The sequence below is a fragment of the Oncorhynchus mykiss genome, chromosome 11, assembly GCF_057628025.1.
Source record: "Oncorhynchus mykiss isolate SJ-2025 chromosome 11, ASM5762802v1, whole genome shotgun sequence".
In the NCBI taxonomy this organism is placed as follows: domain Eukaryota; kingdom Metazoa; phylum Chordata; class Actinopteri; order Salmoniformes; family Salmonidae; genus Oncorhynchus; species Oncorhynchus mykiss.
Window position 1 is genome coordinate 11,257,574 of NC_143032.1, and position 24,242 is coordinate 11,281,815.

Genomic DNA, 24,242 nt, shown 5'->3' on the forward strand with positions numbered 1-24,242 from the left:
GCCCCATATCCTAGTGCAGGCTACTGGCAGGCCCCATAGCCTAGTGCAGGCTACTGGCAGGCCCCATATCCTAGTGCAGGCTACTGGCAGGCCCCACAGCCTAGTGGCAGGCTACTGGCAGGCCCCATATCCTAGTGCAGGCTACTGGCAGGCCCCACAGACAACTGTTTGTTTTAGTATGATTAGGGAAATGGATTAAGGTGTCCAGGGCATTGAGTCTGGGCTGTAAACCAATCTAGAAGCATAAAAACATCCATTCAGTCTGGGTGAGGAAAAATTAGACCGTAGCCTTTTTGTCATCTAATAGTGAAAGATGGTGGTAACTCCTTTTTTTGTGTTTGGTTGGTGGATTGTAAAAGGACATCGTTGAAAAGAAAAAGCATGTAGTTATTTTAATTGCTTAACATGACATTGTATTTGTCACGTACACCGTTTACAGCTGGCATAAAAGGTGCAGAGAAATGCTTGTGTGCTAGTTCCCTCAACATTGCAGTACAAGTATACCATGACGTATATGTACCATTGTGTATTTAGGCATACCGTAAGTATTTACCTGGATATATTATGGACTCAAGCTCTCTGTCTGTGCAATGGATATTTGGGTACATGTAACCTATAGTTTCTAGGCTGTATTTCTCTATTGCGGTGCTGCTGACGATGTGGTTTGGCTCCAGTCAATTCTGGCAGCGTTGTGCGTAACCGTTGACCATGCTCTTTTCACTGACTTGTATGTATACAACAGAACAAAACAGCTGGCTCCTGTTGAAACCTCCTTTGTTCCGTTGATATCCACTTTCCTCTCTCCCCGTGTCTGCAAATGAACCTGCGCAGCCGTAATATGGAAGTCAATTCACAGGAATTAAACTAGCACATCGCTGTTCTGACATCTGTTACTGTGTCTGATACTGCTGGTGTTCATTCGGTTCAGAAATGACTCCTAAATCCTTTCACCATAGTTGAATGCTGAAAGATCATCCGTCTTTTCATGTGTCCCACACGTTGAATGAGAATAAATGATGATCACGTATGTCTCCTCTCCTTTTAGCCAGTTGATCCCATACCCCCTGTCCCCCCCAAGTCACCCAATGGAGACATGCCTTCCAGATGCGTCCACCGGACGTCTTCTAGAGGTGAGTCGTCTCTCAATATGTTACCACCATTTATTGTTTGGTTTGATGTGGTTGGCTGTGGTTACCCCTCCCTGTGAAGGAACCCCTCCAATGGGTTGAATGCTTCTTATGATCGTTTCAATGTGAATAACACAATGGACTTGTATCATTCCCATCTGATTGGTTGGACTGATGTCTGTGCTTAAGGGGGAATATACTGGTGATGTAGCTATCATTGAGACTGGTGTGTGTGTGTGTTTTCCAGTGAGGCCTGCGTGTCCCAGCTTCTCCCAGAGCACAGAGAGACGTGTTTTAGAGTGCCCTCACTGCCCACCACCTCAGGACACCTCTGACTCCCTGTCTTTCGAGGTGCCCTACTCAGAGGGCACCACTGCCCACCACAGGGGCCGCCAGGGGGACTGCCAGGACTGCCAACGCATCCACAGAGATGACCATGACCTGCCAGTGAGTCTCACCTCTGACCTTTTTGTTTAAAGGGAAATGGAACTAAAAACAACAGTTATTTAGACAGTAGGAAATGAGAGGGAGAGACATATTGAAGGGGAAGGGGATGTATAGGACAGAAAGTGGCAGAGCGAGGATTTGAACTCCTGCCGTAGGCGGCTTTTTGTGGACTGGAGGCAGCTGTGTTAACCACTAGGCCGCCCTCCAGGAACCTGTTTGAATATGTAAAATGTGTGTTGTCTTCGGTCTTGTACAGACATTTCAGCTGCCCAGGCCTAAACTGGGCCTCACCCGCATCCAGGACCTGTCTTGTGAGGACATGAAGAAGATCGGCTACATCTCTTTGATTGAACTGACCACCTTCTACGACGGCCTGGGCATCGAGCTCAAACGCAACCGAGCGGCACGTAGCAAGGCCAGAGGTGGGTGGCTGGTTGACTGGGTCGTGTTCAATGTGCACCAAACAGCAGAAAACACATGTAAACATGGCGGGACTAGGCATTCTATGATGTTTTCAGATGCTTGCCATAATGAACACAACTCTGGTGTTGCACATCACGTTTTTACATGAACAGTCCCTCTGGTTTGAACGTTTCCCTCCCGCTCCACAGAAAGTGGTATATTTGGAGTTCCCCTGACCACTCTACTGGAGAATGACCAGAAGAAGTTTCCTGGGTCCAAGGTTCCTCTTGTGTTCAGAAAGGTACTGTTCCTGTTTTTAGTTCTATTCGTTTGCTTCAGCTGTCCTTTACTTTGGGGTTATTCTGCATTGCCATTTATGGGGGCCTTCTACTTAGCACTTCTATGGGTCAGTTAAACAGTCTCTCTCCCTCATTTCCTTACTCTCTCTCGTTCTCTCCTTCCCTCAGCTCTTCTCCCACCCTCTGATAACCCATAGTACACTGGCCCTCATCACGTCCATCATGATATTCCTACTGAACTAACCCTTTCCCAGAACCAACCCTTTCTCAGAACCATTGACTACAACACACTACCCATCTTCTCCTGTGTGTGTGTTTTAGTGAGATAGTTTGTGTTAATCCTAATGTGTGTCAGCACAAGCCAACTCACTGCCTGCCCTTCTCCAAGATCCTATTTCCCCTCCTGTTTCTCTCTATCAGCACTTGGCAGCCTGCTTAAGCATTGGTTTCTCACGTGTTATCACAAAGACATTCTGGAGAGACTAAATGTCAGAAATGTACCATATGCTCCTGTTAAACTTACCGATCGGGGGAGGAGTGTCAAGTGATTAATCATAAACTGAATTATATATTCATTTGTGTTGTCAAATCAGCTATGGATGTATGTTAGTTATTGTCTATTTCTATCATAGAATATGTTAGCTCTGATAACTCATATTTTTTTTATATACGCTACAGTTCAAAAGTTTGGGTTCACTTAAAAATGTCCTCGTTTTTGAAGGAAAAGCACTTTTTTTGTCCATTTTTAAAATAGCATCAAATTTATCAGAAATAAAGTGTAGACCTTGTTAATGTTGTAACTGACTATTGTAGCTGGAAACGGCAGATTTTTTAAGAAACAGCTCCATTAAATAGTAACTGCAAAACCCCAGTCTCAACGTCAACAGTGAAGAGATGACTCCAGGATGCTGGCCTTCTAGGTAGAGTTGCAAAGAAAAAGCCATCTCAGACTGGCCAATAAAAATAAAAGATTAAGATGGGGGCAAAATAACACAGACACTGGACAGAGGAACTCTGCCTAGAAGGCCAGCATCCCGGAGTCACCGCTTCACTGTTGACGTTGAGACTGGTGTTTTGCGGGTACTATTTAATGAAGCTGCCAGTTGAGGACTTGTGAAGCATCTGTTTCTCAAACTAGACACTCTAATGTACTTGTCCTCTTGCTCAGTTGTGCACCGGGGCCTCCAACTCTTTCTATTCTGGTTAGAGCCAGTATGCGCTGTTCTGTGACGGGGGTAGTACACAGCGTTGGATGAGATCTTCAGTTTCTTGGTAATTTTTCGCATAGAATAGTCTTCGTTTCTCAGAACAAGAATAGACTGACAAGTTTTAGAAGAAAATCTTTGTTTCTGGCCATTTTGAGCCTTTAATCGAACCCCCAAATGCTGATGCTCCAGATACTCAACTAGTCTAAAGAAGGCCTGCTTTATTGCTTCTTTAATCAGGACAACAGTTGCAAAAGGGGTTTCTAATGATCAATTAGCCTTTTTAAAAAAAATGATAAACTTGGATTAGCTAACACACAGTGCCATTGGAATACAGGAGTGATTGTTGCTGATAATGGTCCTCTACACGCCTATGTAGATATTCCTTTAAAATTCAGCGCCGTTTCCAACTACAATAGTAATTAACAACATGAACAATGTCTATACAGTATTTCTGATCAATTTGATGCTATTTTAAATGGACAGAAACATTTGATTTTCTTTCAAAAATGAAATTTCTAAGTAACCTCAAACTTTTGAACGGTAGTGTAGGTGGGACAGTAAATAAACTGTGCTGAAGAAAATAATGTCTTACTGTTTTAGAGTCTTAGCAGCTGCCAGTCAGTCAGCCAGTTAGGGGGATGACCCGAACCTTGGCATTGCCAGGATGCCATATGGTATCCTATTCGCAGCAGTCATTCCTGTCCAACCAGAATTAGACTTAAATACTCTTGTCACACTGACTGTCTAGTCTCACAGGGCGTGTATAGGACTAGAGTATGGGGTATCAAGGTGGTGTTTAAAAGATTTGGTAGATAACAGCAACTTCCGAAAGGGAATTATAGGACTTTTTTTTTCTTTTGAAGCGCAATGGTTATTTCACTGCTATGTCAGTGTTGCTATATATTTTTGCTGACCTGGAAATGGGTTTTTGCTGGATGACTTGATGAAGGAGGTTACTTCAGGATTATGATTTTGTTTGATCTAGTAAACAGGTGGTTATTACCACACAGTTTACTTGTGTGGTAAAAGTTACGGAGTGCACCTTTTTAAGGCGAATATTGTATCTCTTCAGTCCCCAGTAAGAGGCAGGAAACAGGAGGGTTGTCCCTTTGTTTTGGAGTGTACCACTTGTGTGAGAGACGGAGGGTTCTGATAGCGTTATCTCAGGGCGCTGACTTAGGCACATCTTTCCACTCCTGGAATGTAGAGGCAAAACGACTGAAGTCGCCAACCCAGACCTGAGTCTTGTTCAGTAGGGCAATGGAAAACAAACACATCAAGGGTCAGAGACTGAATCTGTGGACGCTTTTATCACTAGTTGTCAATATGAATTGAATGCTGTTTTTTTTTTGTGGTTTTGAAAACTTCCCTGTCACAAAAAAAGAACTTCCCATTAGGGTCTGACGGCTCTAAGTTGTTCTGTATGTTACCAACAATGCTTTGGCTGTGAAAACCGGAAGATGAAACAAATGCAGTCACGTTAGGTTGGTTTTGTTTACGGATGAGTCAGGTTCACATTGGAATGTCCCTCTTGGCTTGTTACATTTTTGTTTCATAAAACGTGTACTCTTGTGTGTTTACAGCTCTTGTCCAAGCTGGAGCAGACAGGACTACAGACTGAGGGGATTCTCAGAGTACCAGGGTCTGCCTCCAGAGTAAAGGTAAGACACCCTAGATACACACACACACACACACACTGGAGTTTGTCACCCTATAGCTGTCAACCACCAATCATAGCTCTGTGACATTGTAAAAACATTTCACAGAAGGGAAAGACAGCAATAAATCAAAACATTTTGTAATTGACTCTTTCTTGTATGAGCCCAGTGTAGAGGTTTACGGTATCCACATTCACGTTGTAAAGGACAGCTTCGTTTTCAGTGGCCTAGAAGAATGGTTGTTTTGGCAGGAAATGACATCATGCTCATAAACCATGTTAATGACTGACCTATTTCTGCTATCTAAAACACAAGGCAGTGTCCCTCCTCCCTACACTGATCTCTCCCCTTATCATTCCCACATTCCTTCTCTCTCATGCAGTCATTCTGTGTTGGTGAGATTGGTGCAGGTGTGTGTGTGTCTGTACACAGTGATTGAAAAAGTACCCAATTGCCATACTTGAGTAAAAGTAAATATACCTTTTTAATAGCAAATTACTCAAGTAAAAGTGAAAGTCACACAGTAAAATACCACTTGAGTAAAAGTCTAAAAGTATTTGCTTTTATGTATACTTAAGTATCAAAAGTAAAAGTATAAATAATTTCAACTTCCTTATATTAAGCAAACCAGACCACACAATGTTCTCGTTTTATTTATATTGACGAATAGCCAGGGGCACACCCCAACACTCAGACATCATTTACAAACAAAGCATTTGTGTTTAGAGAGTTCTCCAGATCAGAGGCATTAGGGATGACCAGGGATGTTCTCTGTTTAGTGAGTCCTCCAGATCAGAGGCATTAGGGATGACCAGGGATGTTCTCTTGTTAAGTCTGTGAATTGGACAATTTTCCTGTCAAAATATAACGAGTACTTTTGAGTGTCAGGGAAAATGTATGGAGTAAAAACTACATTATTTTCTTTAGGAATCTAGTGAAGTACAGATTGTCAAAAATATAATTAGTAAACTACAGATACACAACTACTTAAGTTGTACTTTAAAGTATTTTAACTTTACACCACTGTGTGTACATGCATGCATATCAATGTGCTTACGTGTGTGTAGCATGTCTCTGTGTGAAAGGGTGCACGTGCATGTGCTTTGCACTCTTCAACCAAAACATATTTTTTACTAGTAGATCCATACTGAGTCGAGGCCCCTGATACACAGCCAGCCCAGGGGCCCACAGATGAACCCTGTCCAGACAGAGTGAGCCTTCACTGACTCTCTGATTAAAATAAAAAAAATACATTTGAACCTTTATTTAACTAGGCAAGTTAGTTAAGAACAAATTCTTATTTTCAATGACGGCCTAGGAACTGAACTGCCTTGTTCAGGGGCAGATTGTTACCTTGTCAGCCCAGGGATTTGAACTTGCAACCTTTCAGTTACTAGTCCAACGCTCTAACCACTAGGCTACACTGCCGCCCCATTGTCATCTCCACTCCCCCAGCATCAATTCCAGGCTGCGGAAGACCACCCTCTCTACCTCTCCCTACCCTCTGGTCTGAATACCCTCCTTCCATTATTAGACCAACCCCCCCCTCCATTTTGATTTGTTAGGTGCCATGGCAGGTCAACCCAGGTGACCTATAGAGTTGAGTTTTACCAGAGGAGGAGCCATTTTGATTTGTTGTTGGTTATTGCAGCATCTGCGCCAGGAGCTGGAGCAGAAGCTCTATGAGGACCGGTTTGACTGGGAGCAGGTGAGGCACAATGACGCAGCGGGTCTGCTGAAGATGTTCATCAGAGAACTGCCTTATCCTCTGCTCACGCTCCAGCACGCTCCTGCCTTCTCCGCCGCACAGAGTGAGTACGCACACGCACGCAGGCCTACCTACACTCTTATGATGAAGTGGATACAGTACATATGTGACTAGACACCCTCAAACTGGTCAGCCCTTTATACACCCAGCGAAGGTTCATTAGCTGCCCAGTAGGCAGAGACTCTGTCCAATTCTACCGTCCTTCATACAGTATATCACCATGGTTAACATTCATTACAGTACATGTAACATTAATATGTATGATTAATTGACATGTTTTCTCTAAAGTATACTCTTAACACTTAACACTGATAAGAAAGGTTATGTGTGTGTGTATGAGAGATTAGTGTGTTTTCTGCTCTGTATCTTCTCAGATATCTCCTCTCCCAGACAGCAGATCCAGGCCCTGCACCTCCTCATCATGCTGCTACCTGAGCCCAACAGAGACACACTCAAGGTGAGCGTGACTATGACCCTAAAGGTCAAGTCAACATTTTATTCACCCTTGGTCTCTCTGCGCAGGGTTCGTCGCCTTTGTGGCTATTCTAGGACTCATGACCATGGACAGAGACACTACTCTGAACTATGAACTATGATCTCACAACCCAAAACACACACATACACACTTATCCTACCCAACCTTAAAATATCTGAGTTTTGTTTTTAATTGGGCAACTGTGTCCAACTATGCATTTCCGATGCATTCCTATGACTCATTAGCCAATCGTCACAACCACAAGTGACTGACATTCCATTCTAAGGAGCGTTTCGTAACATGTAAACAAACATCAAGTGTTGCTGAACCCTTGAGCCTCAGTCGAGGCAAAATATGATGAGTCATCTTGGCACACGTGAAGTGAACCGGAAGAACAACAGTCATGTTTAAATGTAGCTCCATGAAGGGGTTATTGTCTGAAGTTTAGGTGGGTGCTTTAGTTTATTAGGCTCCCCATTTAGATACTGTACATGCAGCAGCTACTCTTCCTGGGGTCCATTAGATAGTGTACATTCAGCAGCTACTCTTCCTGGGGTCCATTAGATACTGTACATTCAGCTACTCTTCCTGGGGTCCATTAGATACTGTACACTCAGCAGCTACTCTTCCTGGGGTCCATTAGATACTGTACATTCAGCAGCTACTCTTCCTGGGGTCCATTAGATACTGTACATGCAGCAGCTACTCTCCCTGGGGTCCATTAGATACTGTACACTCAGCAGCTACTCTTCCTGGGGTCCATTAGATACTGTACACTCAGCAGCTACTCTTCCTGGGGTCCATTAGATACTGTAGACTCAGCAGCTACTCTTCCTGGGGTCCATTAGATACTGTACATGTAGCAGCTACTCTTCCTGGGGTCCATTAGATACTGTACACTCAGCAGCTACTCTTCCTGGGGTCCATTAGATACTGTACACTCAGCAGCTACTCTTCCTGGGGTCCATTAGATACTGTACACTCAGCAGCTACTCTTCCTGGGGTCCATTAGATACTGTACACTCAGCAGCTACTCTTCCTGGGGTCCATTAGATACTGTACACAGCAGCTACTCTTCCTGGGGTCCATTAGATACTGTACACTCAGCAGCTACTCTTCCTGGGGTCCATTAGATACTGTACATTCAGCAGCTACTCTTCCTGGGGTCCACATAAAATGAACAAATACATGACAAAGTACCGAACAGTAATAGACCCGAACAAAATAAGATATTAAATATACCAAGAGATAAAAAGATTACACACTATTCAAATCTACATATTCATATTGTTATATACAGTAGAGTTAAAATATATATTTAGAAAGAGGAGATGTGTTGTGATGCAAGATGTTTTTTTTTTAATCAAAACAATTTTTTTTGGCCTGAGCTGGTTGTTTGAAGGTGTGGAGTGAACCGGTTTGATAACCCAATGATGTCATCTCTTCCTGAGTGTACATAGACAGTGTGTTGTATAAGGTATCAGTGTGTTTAGTTTGTCAACACATTTTGAATCCGCAGGCCAGATATACCCAGTGACGTGCCAGTGCAAAGGCTGAACGCACACAAACGCATACACACCCACACCACACACACAAACGCATACATATATATATATATATATATATATACACACCACACACACAGACGCATACACACCCACACGTATACGCATACACACAATAACTACACGCACACACCCACTCTTACTCCTCTCTCTGCAGGCGCTGTTGGAGTTCCTGAGGAAGGTGGTTGCCTATGAGGAGAAGAACAGGATGGGTCTGTGGAACGTGTCCATGATTGTGGCTCCCAACCTCTTCACCTACCGGGGCAAGAACGCCAAACAGGAGGAGATACAGGGCGCCGCAGGGGCAGCCCACCTCGTACGGCTACTCATCACACACCAGGACCTGCTCTGGACCGTGAGTTGGCTACTATTTACACACACACACACACACACGTGTACAGATACGTACAAACACACACACACTCCCCCAATTTAGCTCGTCAAAGTATAAGGCGTTAATCTACTGAGGCTGTACATTTGGAAATGACTGGTTAATAAATTACATCTAAACTTCCCAAACTGTTCCAGTGTCGCATCTGAAATTTTACGACTTCCAGTAATTCAATAAGGTTAGTAGGCTAGTAGACAGGCTAAATGAACCTGTCTCAAAACCCCTCAAGGACAGTGATCCGGGCACTTTGTGTGAAACGCAAAGAGCAGCTTGACCCAAATCTTGTGACTGGTGCCTGGCTTCTTAGAAAGCATATAGCCTGTATAGCCCCAACCCTTAAGCCTCTGGGCAGGGAGATTAACAGGTCTATTGTTCTCTCCTCAGGTGCCCTGCTTTCTCATCTCCCACGTGAGGAAGTTAAATGAGGCTGGTGCCAGCAAGAAGCCGCCCAGCTCAGAGAAGACCAAGAGGAAGCTGCTACAGATGAGGAGGAAGACCACTGAACGAGAGAAGACTGAGAGGAGCGAGGTAATGATTACTGACTGTAAAGTACTTTTACCCCAAAACAATTCAGATGTATTCTCAATGTTAGTTTGACTAGACAACCATATCATAAGTTATTAGGTGTATGTTTGCGCCTGACAGAACTTATTTGGATGAGGTCGCTAGTACCTTTCAGAATGAGATTCAGTCACGTAATGGGACTTGAATTATCTTATCTTGGTCCACAGCTCACTGACCTCCGACAAGGGGTCATCAGGGTTCACGCCCCACTACACGCCAAGATCTCCATGGCGATCCAGCTTGACAACGAGACCAAGGCCAAAGACGTTATGGCGCGCTTCGATTACGAGAACGGGTCAGTGGGGGACGAGGATTACTTTTTTCTGTCCCAGACAGTACCTCTGTTTTTTTTCTAATGCATACTATAGAGATGTCTGGGTTTATTCAAATCATTCTCTTTTCTCTCTTAGTCGTGGCACCAGAAACAGTAGCCGGAGGCCACGTCAGTATTTGTTTGAGGTCGGAGGAAACATAGGTACGTACCATTAAATCACAGACTCTTTCAAACACAGATTCTGATTTATGTCTTTTATCGAACTAAAGAAGGTTTCTCTCTCCTCCAGGTGAACGCAGCTTGGACCCTGAGACTCACCTTCTAGACGTGTACCACGTGAATCCCCACTGCGAATGGGTCTTAAAACCCACAACCACATGAGAACTGAGGAATCACTCACTCAACACAGAGCACAAGCAGACTGAACCACTGCTCTCGAGGTCAACCTGGTGAACTGACCATGCATGGAGGCCTGGTTGAATTGAGGTTTCATCCCCAACTACAGACCACTAAAAAGAGAGACAGCACTTAAAAAGGGACTATGGAGAGGTACATTCTCCTGCTGAAGGATAGATGTTCCTGTTTTGTGGGATTAAACCTTTTTTAACAAATTACTCAAAAAAAGGACGGAAACACTGTACTCTGAAAATCCGGGTTCTGTATGGAAGTATTTGGAGGAGCAGCAGCTTTGTGAAGACGTGCCACACACGTGACCAACAGCATACTATTTCTGGACATTCGAATTGTTTGATGCCAAATATGTGCGCAGCAAGGTTCACCCACTACAGAGGCCATGGACACAGTAACAGACAAGGATGGGTCCGATAATCAAATAATGTTTACCACTTCATGCAAGACCCAGTTAACATATATTTGCTATATTTATACCACTAATTGATCCTGCTTTTAGTATTGTCACACATACTACATGTAACTTTTGTGTCATTTTGTAATTGCAGCATGTTGATTGCAAAACCATTGGGAGTGAGGAGATTCAGAACATGTGCATGATGGGAAGGAACAAGCGGAGATGGGATGATCTTATACTGAATACAGACATTGTTTCCATCTCCAACGTTGAAACAACTTCCTTTTCACGGTCTCTGATCAGGACTAGGCAGGTGATAACAATTTAGTGAAAGCCTATCCAGTCCCTTCACCTGTCAGTGGTCATGAAGGAAAGGTGGTGAGGAGAGGAAGCTGTGTCAAGAGTATTGAAACACAGCCCCACATCAGAAACTTTGAACAAGGATTCCAACCATTGTCAAACCCACCTTCTTCTCTGCTTTTTGGGTTTGCATGTTGAACACTTAAACCTCTCCCTCCTAATACATCTCCTCACCCCAGTGGACTGTACACACTACAGTATGACTTAACACACTCAACCAATCCTGTGTCTAGTCTACATAAGGGACTTGAATTACATGGCTGGAGAGTGTTTACAATCCCTCCTCTAATGAAGAAGAGAAAAGGCCATGAAAAAAAGGAGCTTCGTAGCAGTTAGCCTGACATGCTTCCAAACTGATTTTACTTCGTTTCACTTCAAACCACAGTGTTCAGTCGGTTTTAACCAGGCTAGCCTTTGCCTGCTTACAGTGTTTGAACTTGCGAATAATGTTTACTTTCAGGGCATGTATGTACAGCATGTATGTATGTATGTATGTATTAGCCCAACCAACCTCTCTCCACTTTGTTCTGGGTCGTTCCACCAACTTTGTGCCTTTTTGAGAAGTGTACCTTAGTCAAAAATACTGAATTCACCTAATTTGAACATTCTGTCCTAAAGAGCACATGTTAAACTTAATAAAATACCTGTTTTCCCATCAAGGTAAAATAAAAAAATAAGTTCCTATTAAGTGCCAAACAAAGTAACATGGCTGACTGTAACAGGGTTGATGATTTAATCTTTAAACAGCCATAAATCCCCTTGTTGTGAGAAATTTGAAAGTAAGCTTCAAAATGTTTTTTAAAATTTTTTTTATTGTTAAAAAAATGTCGTTATGTTCGACCCCCCCCCCCCCCCCCCCCACACTTTTCCATCACAAAACACCAGAACATGGTAAAAAAAAGAGTAGAACCAACTCATCTGCTTTTACACCATGGGTTTGACATTTAACATTTACTAGTTTCTTTTGAAAAATACATTTATAAATGAAACGAGTTCAGTTCACGTAACCGGGTTGACCTTGAGGGACAGACGTACATGAATCACTCATCACGTTAAATAAATCTTCAGAAATGACTTTCAGAGAAATAAAATAACTAGGACTTTATAATGATGGTGAAAACCTGGGAGATATTTTGGGGTTAAGGGGGTTAAAGTCTTTCTAGAAGTCAGAGTTGACATTCAGAGTTGCTGAATTTTGGCACTATTAAAATACTTATTGGATTCTTCATGTGGTCTATATTAAAGGGCACTTAATTTAACATAACAGGCTTTTAAAATGCCTTATTGGTGCTCGATTTCTACTTAGCATATTAAAGGCACTCTTTGTGGAACGACCAGCAGTGTTAGCCTAGCCTGGCTTCCAAACTGGTTTCACTTCAAACCATAGTAAATTCAGTCTGGTCTAACCAGGCTAATCGTAGCCTGCTTGCAGCATTTGAACTTGTGACTGTTTACTTGCAGCTCATGTACGTATTAGTCAAACCAACCTCTCTCTACTTCTACTATGCTTTTACTGTAGTTCGGTGTTTGCCTGTGCCATGATTGTCAGCCTTTTGTTGTTACAAGTATTCTGTGGTCCCAAAAATGAACCTGTAGAAAATGCATTGAAAAGATTGTTCTGCTCAGGATTATTTAATTTATCCTTCCAAAGCTATTGTGTGAAAGATTAATTTGTACCATAGACTTACTACAATGTGTGTATTGTCTGTATATAGAATACTGCATTTTGCACGTTTTTATTTTGTTTTATTTGCTTTCTTTTATTTGACCACTGCCGACAGTTTTGGCCAAGTGGCACAATGTCTCACTGACACAGTAACAATTGAATATAACGTAAAGTAAAACATGTCCTTCTCACCTCAGAATCATATCTTGCCTGAGCTGTGTTGTGAACAAATAGTTTTCAGTTCAGTTTCTCCTCAGAAATAGCATTCAAACAGTCTTCTGATTAGTACTCCCGGGGGAAAATGCAGACTGACAGTCATGGCAAAAGGATAAAGGGTTTGATGTGTTATGGCCGGTTTAATACGTAGGTATGTGGGCAGCCCTATACTGGAGCCAACAGATCAGGTATGTCTAGACTTAAAACTATTGCACTGACAGAATGCAGATGGCTTACTTATTTTATTAACAAATATACATTTTCTAGAACATAAGACATTCTACTGTCCAATTCATTTGGGGGGAGTCAAAAGTACACAGTAATTTCATTGGTCACTTTTTTTTTTTTTTTAGGGTCATAGCATTAGATATGGTTTGGCATAGTTGTGGTATTATCGTGGTAAGATTATGTGGCGGGGCAGGAGTGTGGAGACACTCCTTGGAGGGTGAATGCGGTACTGAAGTCCAGGATGTCGATCACGTGGCCCTTGATCAGGCGGATGTTACGCATACAACCACGGAATGGCGATCTGGTAGTCAGGCAGTTCTGTTTCACTCCGACTGTAAAAGAAAGACGGAGGTCAATATATTCAGTTACTGGACACTGAAATTGATCGACGTCAAAGCAAAGTGGTGACAAAGGCCCAGTTCAGTGAAGTTTCTAGATTTTAGGGTCTAGGGGTTGTTTCTGGACAGAGACTGAAGGTTTTCTTCTAGAGAGGGGCATACCAGGGAAGCCTCCCACGTAGATTGGGTCCTTCGTCTCAGCGGAGGTTGACTGGGGGTGGGGGTTGTCAGTGAGCACCGTGACCCCGTCTACGCTCAGACTAAGAGCGTTCTTGGTCTTCTTGGCCAGCAAGGTGTGCCAGCGGCCGTCACACAGCCACCGGCCCAGCCGCGACGTGGCCGACACCCGCCCGGCGCCGTTGTTCACGTGGAACACCGCCTGTCCGCTGGCAAGCTCCAGGCCGATGGCGTCCACCTTGGCGCTGCTGACCCCCAGGAGGACCCCGTCAGGCGCCGTGCTGCGGAACTCCAGCGCCACCGTCACGTCTGAGCCCACCTTGTACCCCTCCTTCACTGCAAGGGACAAACCACTTCATACCACTGTCACATCTGAGCCCACCTTGTACCCCTCCTTCACTGCAAGGGACAAACCACTTCATACCACTGTCACATCTGAGCCCACCTTGTACCCCTCCTTCACTGCAAGGGACAAACCACTTCATACCACTGTCACATCTGAGCCCACCTTGTACCCCTCCTTCACTGCAAGGGACAAACCACTTCATACCACTGTCACATCTGAGCCCACCTTGTACCCCTCCTTCACTGCAAGGGACAAACCACTTCATACCACTGTCACATCTGAGCCCACCTTGTACCCCTCCTTCACTGCAAGGGACAAACCACTTCATACCACTGTCACATCTGAGCCCACCTTGTACCCCTCCTTCACTGCAAGGGACAAACCACTTCATACCACTGTCACATCTGAGCCCACCTTGTACCCCTCCTTCACTGCAAGGGACAAACCACTTCATACCACCATCACGTCTGAGCCCACCTTGTACCCCTCCTTCACTGCAAGGGACAAACCACTTCATACCACTGTCACGTCTGAGCCCACCTTGTACCCCTCCTTCACTGCAAGGGACAAACCACTTCATACCACCATCACATCTGAGCCCACCTTGTACCCCTCCTTTACTGCAAGGGACAAACCACTTCATACCACTGTCACATCTGAGCCCACCTTGTACCCCTCCTTCACTGCAAGGGACAAACCACTTCATACCACCGTCACGTCTGAGCCCACCTTGTACCCCTCCTTCACTGCAAGGGACAAACCACTTCATACCACTGTCACATCTGAGCCCACCTTGTACCCCTCCTTCACTGCAAGGAACAAACCACTTCATACCACTGTCACATCTGAGCCCACCTTGTACCCCTCCTTCACTGCAAGGGACAAACCACTTCATACCACTGTCACGTCTGAGCCCACCTTGTACCCCTCCTTCACTGCAAGGGACAAACCACTTCATACCACCATCACATCTGAGCCCACCTTGTACCCCTCCTTCACTGCAAGGGACAAACCACTTCATACCACTGTCACATCTGAGCCCACCTTGTACCCCTCCTTCACTGCAAGGGACAAACCACTTCATACCACTGTCATGCAGTCAGGACACACATGTCCCGTAGACACTCACATACGTGTTATAAAACATGGTCATCTATGTACTGAGCTTGTTGGTATCTTCCTAAGCATTATTCCGGTTGAAAATGGAACAGAAATTATGACGATGTTGGATTTTCCTGACGTTTAGGGACATATTTTATTTTACATATAGTTTGCATTTGAATCTAAAACGATGTCTGAGTATTTGAGTATTTGCCTTAAAGTGCAGCATGTAATGGTGGTAGACTCACTCAGAGCAGCATATCCGCTCCCACTGAAGAAGGTCCCGTCCTGGGCTGCAGTGAAACAGTGAGCAGTCGAGTGTTCAGACACTGGACTCTGGGTGTCAAGTTCAACGCTGTTCAGGATCACCTTCTGGATGCAGCCCGCCAAGCTGTGGGTCACCTAGATGAGGGAATATAAATATTCACATTTGGGGTTATGGATAAACATTTACTAGGAAATGTACCACCTGCTTCCAAGACCGAAACAATAATCAAAAAACAATTTTGGCATGAATAGAAAATAAAATCAAATGGTATTTGTCACATGCTCCGAATACAGTGAAATGCTTACTTAAGCAATAATGCAGTTTTAAGAATAAAGAATGTGGTGTAGTGTGACATACGTTGCCTATCTTCTTGGCAGTGTAGGAATGGGGCAGTCCTCCCAGGTACAGCTTGTTCTCCACATCCAGGGTGTTGCCTTTAGCCAGCACTGGAGCTGACGCCTGGCTGTCTACACTGATTACCACACTCTTCTTATTGAAGTCTGTCTTCACCTGCACATGGAGACACACACACGTTACAGGGTTGGGGAGAGTCGAGTCCTGACAACCTACCTGGTAATATCACTGCTTTCAGTCATGGTTTCTCACTATCTTGAATTGTCGCAGTTTTGTTATGCATCCCCTGAATCGACCAAAATGCCATTTGACCCAAACAAACACTGCAATCTACTATCACTTTTGGCCCAGAAGGGTGTGGTCACTAACTGTGTGCCACTGGCCGTCGTTGACCGGCACAGGGAAGGAGGCGGTGGCGGGGCCGCTGCCCTTGTCACAGGTGAAGAACAGACGACCCCCTAGCAGCTGCAGAGTGGCGTAGTCCATCTGGTTGGCGTGGGCCATGTAGTAGATCAAACCACTCTGGGCAAAGGTACGCACAGACAGCTCCAGAGAGAAACTGTCAGGGAGAGAAACGAGAAGACATAGGAAGCGTTTCAGCCACTGACGAGGCTATTTGGAGTTATCCATGATTTGCTGTAAGATAAAGACGTTTGTTAAAGGTTAGTTAAACTTCTATATTTATTTATTTTATTCCACCTTTATTTAACCAGGTAGGCAAGTTGAGAACAAGTTCTCATTTACAATTGCGACCTGGCCAAGATAAAGCAAAGCAGTTCGACACATACAACGACACAGTTACACATGGAGTAAAACAAACATACAGTCAATAATACAGTACAAACAAGTCTATATACGATGTGAGCAAATGAGGTGAGATAAGGGAGGTAAAGGCAAAAAAAAAAGGCCATGGAAAGAATGTGCAAAAAAGGCCATGGAAGAATGTGCAAAGTAGAAATAAAAATAATGGGGTGCAAAGGAGCAAAATAAATAAATAAATTAAATACAGTAGGGAAAGAGGTAGTTGTTTGGGCTAAATTATAGGTGGGCTATGTACAGGTGCAGTAATCTGTGAGCTGCTCTGACAGTTGGTGCTTAAAGCTAGTGAGGGAGATAAGTGTTTCCAGTTTCAGAGATTTTTGTAGTTCGTTCCAGTCATTGGCAGCAGAGAACTTGAAGGAGAGGCGGCCAAAGAAATAATTGGTTTTGGGGGTGACTAGAGAGATATACCTGCTGGAGCGTGTGCTACAGGTGGGAGATGCTATGGTGACCAGCGAGCTGAGATAAGGGGGGACTTTACCTAGCAGGGTCTTGTAGATGACATGGAGCCAGTGGGTTTGGCGACGAGTATGAAGCGAGGGCCAGCCAACGAGAGCGTACAGGTCGCAATGGTGGGTAGTATATGGGGCTTTGGTGACAAAACGGATTGCACTGTGATAGACTGCATCCAATTTGTTGAGTAGGGTATTGGAGGCTATTTTATAAATGACATCGCCAAAGTCGAGGATTGGTAGGATGGTCAGTTTTACAAGGGTATGTTTGGTAGCATGTGTGAAGGATGCTTTGTTGCGAAATAGGAAGCCAATTCTAGATTTAACTTTGGATTGGAGATGTTTGATATGGGTCTGGAAGGAGAGTTTACAGTCTAACCAGACACCTAAGTATTTGTAGTTGTCCACGTATTCTAAGTCAGAGCCGTCCAGAGTAGTGATGTTGGACAGGCGGGCAGGTGCAGGTAGCGATCGGTTGAAGAGCATGCATTTAGTTTTACTTGTATTTAAGAGCAATTGGAGGCCACGGAAGGAGAGTTGTATGGCATTGAAGCTTGCCTGGAGGGTTGTTAACACAGTGTCTAAAGAAGGGCCAGAAGTATACAGAATGGTGTCGTCTGCGTAGAGGTGGATCAGAGACTCACCAGCAGCAAGAGCGACCTCATTGATGTATACAGAGAAGAGTCGGTCCAAGAATTGAACCCTGTGGCACCCCCATAGAGACTGCCAGAGGTCTGGACAGCAGACCCTCCGATTTGACACACTGAACTCTATCAGAGAAGTAGTTGGTGAACCAGGCGAGGCAATCATTTGAGAAACCAAGGCTGTCGAGTCTGCCGATGAGGATGTGGTGATTGACAGAGTCGAAAGCCTTGGCCAGATCAATGAATACGGCTGCACAGTAATGTTTCTTATCGATGGCGGTTAAGATATCGTTTAGGACCTTGAGCGTGGCTGAGGTGCACCCATGACCAGCTCTGAAACCAGATTGCATAGCAGAGAAGGTATGGTGAGATTCGAAATGGTCGGTAATCTGTTTGTTGACTTGGCTTTCGAAAACCTTAGAAAGGCATGGTAGGATAGATATAGGTCTGTAGCAGTTTGGGTCAAGAGTGTCCCCCCCTTTGAAGAGGGGGATAACCGCAGCTGCTTTCCAATCTTTGGGAATCTCAGACGACACGAAAGAGAGGTTGAACAGGCTAGTAATAGGGGTGGCAACAATTTCGGCAGATAATTTTAGAAAGAAAGGATCCAGATTGTCTAGCCCAGCTGATTTGTAGGGGTCCAGATTTTGCAGCTCTTTCAGAACATCAGCTGAACGGATTTGGGAGAAGGAGAAATGGGGAAGGCTTGGGCGAGTTGCTGTGGGGGGTGCAGTGCTGTTGACCGGGGTAGGAGTAGCCAGGTGGAAAGCATGGCCAGCCGTAGAAAAATGCTTATTGAAATTCTCAATTATAGTGGATTTATCAGTGGTGACAGTGTTTCCTATCTTCAGTGCAGTGGGCAGCTGGGAGGAGGTGTTCTTATTCTCCATGGACTTTACAGTGTCTATATAGGCAATGACGAAGTGGATATGACATTTGTATTGCTGTGACCATCTCATAATAATCCTAATCCTTGTTGAATAAATCCACCAACCAAAAACCTAGCCTGGTCCCAGATCTTTGCGTGCTGTATAGCACAGCATGTTTGGCATGACAATGACCATAGGAGTTGGCAACCGATCTGGGACCAGGCTATAGAAGGAGACAACAGATCTGGGACCAGGCTATAGAAGGAGACAACAGATCTGGGACCAGGCTATAGAAGGAGGCAACCGATCTGGGACCAGGCTATAGAAGAAGACAACAGATCTGGGACCAGGCTATAGAAGGAGACAACAGATCTGGGACCAGGCTATAGAAGGAGGCAACCGATCTGGGACCAGGCTATAGAAGAAGACAACAGATCTGGGACCAGGCTGTAGAAGGAGACAACAGATCTGGGACCAGGCTATAGAAGAAGACAACAGATATGGGACCAGGCTATAGAAGGAGACAACAGATCTGGATCCAGGCTATAGACGGAGACAACAGATCTGGGACCAGGCTATAGAAGGAGACAACAGATCTGGGACCAGGTTATAGACGGAGACAACAGATCTGGGACCAGGCTATAGAAGGAGACAACAGATCTGGGATTGGGCTATAGAAGGAGACTACAGATATGGGACCAGGCTATAGAAGAAGACAACAGATCTGGGACCAGGCTATAGACGGAGACAACAGATCTGGGACCAGGCAAACGACGGAGACAACAGATCTGGGACCAGGCTATAGACGGAGACAACAGATCTGGGACCAGGCAAACGACGGAGACAACAGATCTGGGACCAGGCTGTAGAAGGAGACAACAGATCTGGGCTTATTGAACTGTGCCTTCCTCTCAATTACACATAATGTAGGCTACAGTGGAACACTTGAAAAGACTTCAAGCTAAGTCAATGGGAATGTGTAACATTAGCCCTGCTCGTTTCCAAGCAGAGCCAGAGTGCCTCGTGAATTATAGATACTTACTGGGACAGCAATTAAAAAATTCCTATCTTTAATGAAGAGATACAATATGCACTCAGGCTCAGAGAAAAGGAATCGACGATTAAGGCCTTAAGAGTGCTTTTTGCTACGCACTATACTGAATCTTACCTTCCTACGCCACTTCAATGTACTGGAATGTTGGCTTGACCCTGTTTTACACATGTAGCTATGGGCCAACTGATATCAAGGCTAAAATGTAAAAAATGAGATACAACACTATGTAAGCCTATAGAACCATAGACGTGTGAATCTGTAATATGCCATATAGAATTATAGCATATAGAATATTGCATATAGAATTATAGCATATTTCATATAGAATATAGAATTATAGCATATAGAATATTGCATATAGAATTATAGCATATTGCATATAGAATTATAGCATATAGAATTATAGCATATAGAATATTGCATATAGAATTATAGCATATATAATATTGCATATAGAATTATAGCATATATAATATTGCATATAGAATTGTGACAATCATTGAAATATCATATGTTCTGTTTGTGAAAAAGTAAGTTGTGAGATGTTGATAAAGGGAGACGGTAGTTGAATGAGCCAGGTCTTAGTACTGACCTCCTCCTCACTGTGTTGGGGTTGATGTTGAGGACCTTATGACTGTGTCTGGAGATGCCAAACTGATTGGCCTCTGGGAGGGATGTGCTGTTGTCCATCGATGCACACTGGAGAGAGACACAGAGTGACCAAAGAACAATGAAGGAAAAGTCGAGGAACTATCGATGACGACAGGGTGACCTGTTGGAAGGTGGAAGAGCTGCTGTTTATCCTAATAATAAGAGCTGTGTGTATTTTAGTGGGTGTTACCGTGAGCGTGCCGGGGGTGAGAGCGCTGAGCTGAGTGGGGGGTGGTGGAGGGGGTCTGGAAGGGTCCAGCGTGGGATCGGCCTCCAGGTCAGTGTCATCAGGTAGGAGGACCCTCTTAGGCCTCTCCTCCAATAGACAGCTGTCCATGTCCACGTTGTGGTACTTCACTGCAGCTGACAGGTCCAACAACCTATAGGGACACAGCACTGGTCAGAGCCTTGGGTTACTATGGATACCATCCATCTCCTGACAGTACCATGGCAATGACATCAAAGGTAGTAGCGAGATAAACACACCGAAGTTCCCTGTGGGAAAATCAAGTTGTTCTATCTACCTGCTATTGTATAACATATCTATCTCCAGAACATAATGACTCTAGTCACGCCACAACTACTCATGTGTCTTTCAAGTCAAAACACATAAGCAAACCACAACACCATTTAGCTAACATTGCCTTCAAATGGCATACACTTTGACAGGGCGTATGATTCTGATATAAATTGCACTAAACATGGTTTCATAGTGTATTGGGTGTGTGACTCACTTGGCATCCAGGGCCAGGTTCCTGATGCAGCCGTAGAAGGAGGAAGTGGTTCGTAGCAGTCCGACGCCCTCTTCTGGTGGGAGGCCACCCATGTACAGAGAGGAGAAGGTCAGAGAGGCCTTCTCCGAGGACAGGCGCACTGTCTCCTGGTGGTCCTCATCCACCAGTACCGTCATCGTCCTGGATAGACGAGACACACACAGAGAACTGTCAGTAATAACTCTGCAGTGCTATTCCCCTTGGAAAAGGCTTCCTGTATATTATTCCACACTGGAATATATGATTCTTGAAAAGGTACAATATGCAATATTTACTGCTGTTCAACGGTCATTTCAAAGTGACTGTAATCCCATGGCAGTTGATTGTTATATATCCATCCTTTTATCAACCATGTGTAGGCCTATGTATAACATCAGCATACAACGATCTGATGGAGGATCATTTCAAATGAATGTTATCATTTAGAACCATCCATCAGCATGAAATCATCATCTGTGTTACAGCTTAATCAGTCCCTCTTCCTGGTGCCACTCACTTCCTGTTCCTCTGTAGGATGACAGAGTGCTCCTGTCCGTCACTGAAGCTCCCAGAGCGTGATTTGACCACAACCTTGTGGACGCTCCCGCCCTCCACCATGTTGACGTGAACCTCCAAGTGCCCCGACACCAGCATGACCGCCAGGAAGGGCTGGTTGGAAACCCAGAGAAGGCTGTCAATATACACTCTAATCTTAAGTAATTTTCTTGGTTAGAGAACTCCAACTAAATCATGCTACAGTCACCATAAAGCTCTCTTTACTCCTGCTATGGTGAAAAACATGGGCATACACACCAGTGGAGGCTGGTAGGAGGAGCTATAAGAGGACTCTGGCTGCAATGGAATCAATGGAACGGTATCAATCACATCAAACATCTGGAAACCACGTTTGACTCTGTGCCATGTATTCCATTACAATGAGCCCGTCCTCCTATAGCTCCTTCCACCAGTCTCCACTGATACACACTTACCTGGCGTGCCTGTCTGCGTCTGCGGGTGCCTGCCTTGCTGAAGCCTGCCAGGATGATGCCAGTGTGGTTGCGGGTGGAGAAGGAGGCCAGCAGCTCCCCCTGGTAGCCAAGAGACATTGATGGCAGCTCCACATAGCCCTCTCTCAGTACAGACACACTGCGGATTGGCTGGAACACACACGTTTTTTTATTTTATTTAACTTTCTTATTTACAATGACGGCCTACCAAAGGCAAAAGGCCTCCTGTAGGGACGGGGGCCTGGGATTAAAAAATAAAAAAATAAATACAATATAAATATAGGACAGAACACACATCACAACAAGAGTGTCACGTTAGTTCCTTTTTTATGTCTCTGTTTTAGTTTGGTCAGGGTGTGAGTTGGGGTGGGCATTCTATGTTCTGTATTCTATGTTTGTATTTCTGTGTTTGGCCTGGTAGGGTTCCCAATCAGTGGCAGCTGTTTATCGTTGTCTCTGATTGAGAACCATACTTAGACAGCCTGTTTTCCCACTATGATTTGTGGGTAGTTGTTTTCTGTGTCTGTGTTTTCCATACGGAACTGTTTCGGTTTATATTTATTTATCTTGTTCTTTTGTTTTCTGTGTTCAGTTTAATAAATATATTATGGACACTTACCACGCTGCGCATTGGTCCGATATTTCATACTCCTCATCAGAGGAAAAAGAAAATCGTAACAAAGAGAGATGACACAACATAAAGACAGACCTAAGACAACAACATGACAAGGCAGCAACATATGACAACACAGCATAGTAGCAACACAAAATGGTAGCAGCACAAAAACATAGTACAAACATTATTGGGCAAAGTCAACAGCACAAAGGGCAAGAAGGTAGAGACAACAATACATCACACAAAGCAGCCACAACTGTCAGTAAGAGTGTCCATGATTTGAGTCTTTGAATGAAGAGATGGAGATAAAACTGTCCAGTTTGAGTGTTTGTTGCAGCTCGTTCCAGTCGCAAGCTGTAGCGAACTGAAAAGACGAGCGACCCAGGGATGTGTGTGCTTTGGGGACCTTTCACAGAATGTGACGGGTGTTGTATGTGGAGGATGAGGGCTATTGTAGGTATCTCAGATAGGGGGGAGTGAAGCCTACGAGTTTTATAAATAAGCATCAACCAGTGCGTCTTGCGACGGGTATACAGAGATGACCAGTTTACAGAGTGAGGCTGTTACTCATAGGGAATATGGGAAGGCTTTTTCTATTCTGTGCAACAATATGCCATCATCATGTACTGCTGGGCAACTTCCTCTTTACAAAAATCAACAGCAAAAATCAAATGCCACAACTGTCACTGTCACTATTCACTCTTCCCAATACCCCTGTCTACCTTTCATTTGTTTAGAGAGGATAAGGCCCATTAAGGAAGAAATATATAAATTAAGGTTCTTTACTTTCAGTTCTCTAGCCTCTAACACACAGCCTTTCTAGCCTCTAACACACAGCCATTGTTACCTCTAACACACAGCCATTGTTACCTCTAACACACAGCCTTTCTTACGTCTAACACACAGCCATTGTTACCTCTAACACACAGCCTTTCTTACCTCTAACACACAGCCTTTCTTACCTCTAACACAGCCTTTCTTACCTCTAACACACAGTCTTTCTTACCTCTAACACACAGTCTTTCTTACCTCTAACACACAGCCTTTCTTGACACCATAGGAGTCTCGGAGAAGGTCAAAGTTGGAGCGGGCGATCTCCATGTTTTTGATGCAGCCCACATAGGACCGTGCTACTACTTGTCTCCTGCAAAGATAATTCAATTCACAATTTACCTTATGTTAATTTACTTAATGTAGAAAAAAATTAAATACAACAACTCAAACACTAAGCTCAATATTGACATTATGCAGAAGACTAAAGGCATCCAAATACTAGCTTTGATCCTAGCAGATCTTGGCTAGGCAATGTGAACGTCTGTGCCTTGCAAACTCCCTTAA

At 44.2% G+C, this 24,242-nt stretch overlaps 2 protein-coding genes across 6 annotated transcripts in view; one reads left to right on the forward strand and one right to left on the reverse strand.

The window, feature by feature from the left end:
• Positions 1–13,499, forward strand: part of LOC110535262 (rho GTPase-activating protein 18) — a 36,529-nt gene extending 23,030 nt beyond the window's left edge. For 2 of the 3 annotated variants that reach the window (XM_021620151.3, XM_021620152.3), the window contains exons 4-15: positions 1,046–1,130; positions 1,375–1,574; positions 1,831–1,996; positions 2,186–2,277; positions 5,067–5,144; positions 6,793–6,952; positions 7,284–7,366; positions 9,107–9,304; positions 9,725–9,868; positions 10,072–10,199; positions 10,315–10,379; positions 10,468–13,499. In XM_021620151.3, the coding sequence (XP_021475826.1) occupies positions 1,046–1,130; positions 1,375–1,574; positions 1,831–1,996; positions 2,186–2,277; positions 5,067–5,144; positions 6,793–6,952; positions 7,284–7,366; positions 9,107–9,304; positions 9,725–9,868; positions 10,072–10,199; positions 10,315–10,379; positions 10,468–10,559 (1,491 nt within the window). In that variant the 3' untranslated portion in view covers positions 10,560–13,499. The remainder of the gene's footprint in view (positions 1–1,045; positions 1,131–1,374; positions 1,575–1,830; positions 1,997–2,185; positions 2,278–5,066; positions 5,145–6,792; positions 6,953–7,283; positions 7,367–9,106; positions 9,305–9,724; positions 9,869–10,071; positions 10,200–10,314; positions 10,380–10,467) is intronic. The other variant, XR_016484367.1, reaches the window with a different exon arrangement.
• LOC110536548 (laminin subunit alpha-1) overlaps positions 13,456–24,242 on the reverse strand; it is a 79,985-nt gene continuing 69,198 nt past the window's right edge. The window contains exons 47-57 of one of the 3 annotated variants that reach the window (XM_036934849.2): positions 23,934–24,048; positions 22,271–22,438; positions 21,799–21,950; positions 21,264–21,443; positions 20,720–20,909; positions 20,471–20,577; positions 16,410–16,599; positions 16,044–16,196; positions 15,667–15,820; positions 13,957–14,307; positions 13,456–13,788 (exon numbers count right to left, since the gene is read on the reverse strand). In XM_036934849.2, the coding sequence (XP_036790744.2) occupies positions 13,634–13,788; positions 13,957–14,307; positions 15,667–15,820; positions 16,044–16,196; positions 16,410–16,599; positions 20,471–20,577; positions 20,720–20,909; positions 21,264–21,443; positions 21,799–21,950; positions 22,271–22,438; positions 23,934–24,048 (1,915 nt within the window). In that variant the 3' untranslated portion in view covers positions 13,456–13,633. Of the gene's footprint in view, positions 13,789–13,956; positions 14,308–15,112; positions 15,379–15,666; positions 15,821–16,043; positions 16,197–16,409; positions 16,600–20,470; positions 20,578–20,719; positions 20,910–21,263; positions 21,444–21,798; positions 21,951–22,270; positions 22,439–23,933; positions 24,049–24,242 lie in introns of those variants that run through there. The other 2 variants (XM_090189380.1, XM_036934850.2) reach the window with 2 other exon arrangements.